Below are 4,756 nucleotides of genomic sequence, written 5' to 3'. Positions count from 1 at the left end.
GGTTGCTTGAGTAGTAGCATTCCAACAGAGCCATGTTATCGCATCTCGCCCATCTCCGCTTTGTTCCAGTAGCCCATTTTTCATCAGGGTGCTCTGGTTCCCCAGCACCTGACGCAGACCTTGTTTGGCCGGGCGACGTCTGAGCCGGCATGTCATTCGTCTTATTGTCTCTCATCATTGTATGAGGTCGGCATAGCGTGAAGGATCTTGCCCAAGGACCCACACTGGATGGTGTTATGTGCTCATTTTTGCCCCAAGCAGGATTCAAACCACCGTCTCCCGTACGCCAAACCGATGCCTTACCAACTGAGCTATCCAGCCGCTACACATATATATATGATTTTTACTGACTTACCAGGTTTGTCAACCTCTCTAATGTAGTCGGACAAAAAAAATCTCCGTTCAAGTGCTTTTCCTCAAGCCATTACCACTTGAACGTGTTCCTAACACTCGCGTCTCTTGCACGCATGTCAGCTTGCCTGTCTACCTGTTTGAACATTGCGCCGGGGCCGTACCTGGCCGATGACGCATGAATTAATTGACACAAAACGCTATTCAAATACTCAACATTCAATAATTAATCTGACTTTTGTGTGCACACGGGCACCTTTTGTGACTTCCATTCGACGAAATTTCGAAATCTCCGAGACAAAGCGAGGCCATGAGAATGTGAGGGTAGGGGTGTTACTATTACTGGTGTTAGTGCCTCAACATGGCTACGCTCGTGAAAGCAAAACAAAAAACTCAAACGTGTGTACGTTCAATGTTGTCAATTAATATCCGGATTAATTTTAGGCAATTTTTCCTCAATTTTCCGGAGGAATTTTCATGAAAATTTGAAAATCCGGAATTCCGGGAAAATTCAGAGGACTTTCATCACTGGTGTGTTTGTGTGTGTGGTGCACGCGCACACACACACACACACGGGCAAAAAAAGTATTAAGTCAGCTGCCTGATCACAATCGTGCTAAAATTCTCACTTTGACATTGAACATGTACAACATGCTTTAACCAATGCGTAAAAACATTCAATTAACCTTGAAGTCCCTGCTAACGTCAAGCTTTTATTCAACCTCAGAGGTCTCTCCAAGATTTTAGAAAAAATAGTCGCTGCCCACCTTCTGGATGATCTCGGACATTTCAAATAAAAAAGTGACACGACAAAATCTCTTGGAATCCTACGTGTAACTCCCCGCTCTCCCAAAGTACCTTGGAATGATGACAGCATCCTGGTAATCCTCCAATTTGAAGGTGAAAGGATTTTGTTTGGTGTAATGAGTAGTAGGAATGCCAGTCCGGGCCTCAGACTTTTCAATGTCCTCCATGAACTTGAAGTCCATATCAAGCGTGTTGGACTCTCCAGCTATAAAAAAAAAATGGAAAACAATGGACCATATTCTCTTATCTCCAACCATGTTCACCAATCGAGATTCATAAATGCATCTTCCAGGTACTTTTTGCACCTAACTAACCATGCTCAAAAGCTACATTAATATTTAATTTCCCTCACGGGATTAATAAAGCATGTCATCTTATATTTCTCTCTCTCTCTCTCTCTCTCTCTCTCTTTCTCTCAACGTTAAAATGTTTAGGAATCATATCAGTTATATTGGAAAAAAAAATCCATGAAAACTAGGTAAAGTCCGTGAGTTGTCTCATTTAACCCACTTTGTCCATGATAACACGTGCTACACAACCCTGCTTTAGTTGGATTTACATTCCCAGCCCTCACCGTAATGAAACTTGACTTTTAGAGAGCTCAAATAGACTAAGCTGCTAGCCAGTCTGGTTGCATTACGTTTCCCCCGCCCCTACCTCCCCGTTCACTACAAGAAAAGTCTCAAGATTTGTTGTACATGTCCTCAATGTACACTACATTTGTTGAGGTTTGGTCTCGGGCTCAAACAATGCTCCATTTCATAGTCTGTCATTTCTTTCCCTCCTCTTCCCTATTTTTTTCCTTTCACATGGAATATATTAGGGCACTAAACAGCGAACCACTAAGGCTTCCCGTTCTGTCTGCCAGTGTTGGTCATTGTTGTTGTTTCTGTTTCTCTGGATGGCTTAGAACCGGGACAGTAAATTCCTTGTGTTTTTCATACTTGGACCAAAATATCTGATTCTGATTTTGATTCTTTGTGGCAGCGACTGTCCTCTGACCAGGCAGCTCACTTTGTTTCGCTCTGCAAGTGATCAGAAGTTGAGGACAGGAAGTAAACAAAACGGAGTTAATTTCTTTTAATGCTAAATCAAGCTTCAAAATTAAAGCATCGATTTAACAGACCAATGCTAATCAATTATCATATTTGCCGCAAGAGCCTTTTGGACCCTATATCTAAACACACACACAATTCACACCACACCATCCACCTGAAAATAGCAGCACATTCTGAGTACACGTCCACTCACCAACATTGAGAGGTAGAACACAGTAAGCAGACTCCGCAAATGTAGGCTTGAACTCCAGTGCAGGTTTCTCTAAACGAAGGATGTGGGAGAAGATGTACTGGTGCAGGCGAATGATGAGGTCAAGCTCGGTGGCGGTGAGGTTGAAGCCAGACTTCTGTAGCTCAATGGAGATCGTCACCTCACCCGAGCGTGTATAGACCGGAAAATGGGGGATCTGTTGTCAGGGGATACAATAATCACATATACATAACGTATACATATAATAATGGGAGAAAAAGGAGGGAAAAAAAAGGTTTCTCATGGATGACCTAAATGCCACTCAGAGACCAGAACTGCACCAAAGTGAAAAGGGCGAATTGTAATTGGTATTTTTGGATCATGATCAAGAGTTACCGTAATTTCCAGACTACAAATCGTACCTGATTTAAAGCCACAACAACAAATTTGTACAGATATTGACCACTTTTGCAATTGCAGCGGGTCTCCACGTAACAAAATGGGATATTTGCTCAGCAAGCGGTCACAAAGATGGATTTTTCAAAACTTTATTTACCTTCAACACTGTTAGACGCTCTTACATAATGGTGAACACAGCTAGTTATACAGTGACATCCCAGATCCGTTCTCAGGCTCTCATGACATAAGGCAAATTCGCTGACAAGCTTAGACAAGGGTCGCACTGCAGAGTTGGCTTTATTTATGACACTCATTCCCTATTGTCATGAATTTATTCAAGACCAGCCATTTTGGTGGTTTTTGATCTATCTTTGAAGGCCTACAGTGTTCTATGGCTATAATGACATGGAACCTACCAAAATAAATATTAGATTCTCTTCTTTTAAAGTTTATTTCTACCATTGGTTATTCTTTACAAATATGCAGTCGAACAAAAGCAAGTTAAACTAAAAATCCTTTTTTCTTCCCAGAAAAAAAGAGGAATTGAGGTTGATGTGAAAACACGTATTTCAAGTAAATTTCAATTTTGACAATATTTCTTGCTTTTATGACAGCTCAAATACATAAAAACAGTGCTTCAAGAGAAGATGTGAAAAAGCCATTTTGATAGCAAAAAAAAAACGGTATTTTCAAGTATTTATCTATTTACAATTTTAACATTTGCCAAAAATGTACGAGCATTGTGCTATATGTAGGCATCTTTATGTATGTGCGCATGTGTGTGTGTGTGCGTGCGTGTGGGTGTGCTTGTGGGTGTGTGTGCTGGTGTGTGTGTTAACGTGCATCCTGAGAAGCATATTTTTTTGGGGGAAAAACACGAAAGCATATGATCATATTGTTCAACATCAGGATACATAGAGTTGTTTTTTTGTACTAACCCAGTGATTAAAGTCACGAATAAAAATGTTTTGAATTAACACACTAATGGGGGATTGTCCCAGTCAACATGATGGCAGCCAGAATTATTCAGATGTCTGCTCCCTGTACATTATAGAAAATTTGCTCGTGGCAAAGTGAAGAAAACAAATATTTTCACTTTTGCTTGACCTGCTAACAGGATCTGAATACATACATTACAAAAAACGTTGTTGTTGCAGTCCCAAACAACATTTTCTGCATTTCAAACTTGCATTTACACCAGTTTACACCAACCATTTGTTCCTTATTCCACAACAACCGATGTATTTTCATTTATTTGGTGGTTCTAGCTTTAATGTCCAAAGCTACCTATAACTCCACATTTACATAAGTCATAAGTACAGTACACAAAAGTACAGGTATTAGCTGTTTTATTATGATTATTATTATTATTATTATTAATAATAAAAGTAGAGATAGGGTATTGATTCAGATTTCCCAAATCAATTTGAGTTGATTCACAAGGGTCCAATTCGATTCGATTAACTAATCACTTAGTTTGGCTTTTGATTTAGTTCAGGATTTTGTCCAGTATCAATTGCACTTTCATATGGAAGACATTCTAAGAAGCAATGCTGCAAATAGTAGAAACTTATTGTCGTAACTAATATATTCGTAAAAATGTTAATATTATAAACATTGTAAATTCGCTTGTGGAGGCTCTCAGTCGTACAGGAAAGTTCCATCGTCGAAAGGGTTCTGTCAGTCGTCATCTGTACTTGTGGGTAAAAAAAACAAAAAACGACGTTTCGCTTCTCTCACAGAAGCTTCATCAGCGGTAGACAACTCTGAAGTCTCCGTGAAGACTCCGGGAATTGCTCTGCGCTAAAAGGCTGAGAGTGGCCTATTTGAGGACTGGGTGGGGATGGTTAGTCACGCCCCTATGGTGAAGAGGCCCATTGATTTCTAAATTCCCTATCGTTGGGTCTTGATTAGGCCTATTGTTTGGGCTAGGGCTGAATAGCTACTTTCA

The 4,756-nt window shown here is 40.2% G+C and overlaps 1 protein-coding gene across 2 annotated transcripts in view; it reads right to left on the bottom strand.

Moving 5' to 3' along the window:
* Positions 1-4,756, bottom strand: part of dicer1 (dicer 1, ribonuclease type III) — a 103,479-nt gene that overhangs the window by 47,457 nt on the left and 51,266 nt on the right. For both annotated transcript variants that reach the window (XM_019869994.1, XM_019870003.1), the window contains exons 17-18: positions 2,410-2,623; positions 1,210-1,363 (exon numbers count right to left, since the gene is read on the bottom strand). In XM_019869994.1, coding sequence (XP_019725553.1) covers positions 1,210-1,363; positions 2,410-2,623 — 368 coding nt within the window. The remainder of the gene's footprint in view (positions 1-1,209; positions 1,364-2,409; positions 2,624-4,756) is intronic.

This window comes from Hippocampus comes, unplaced genomic scaffold (assembly GCF_001891065.2).
Source record: "Hippocampus comes isolate QL1 unplaced genomic scaffold, H_comes_QL1_v1.1 scaffold388, whole genome shotgun sequence".
Taxonomy (NCBI): domain Eukaryota; kingdom Metazoa; phylum Chordata; class Actinopteri; order Syngnathiformes; family Syngnathidae; genus Hippocampus; species Hippocampus comes.
This window is presented reverse-complemented; position numbering and strand designations above follow the sequence as displayed.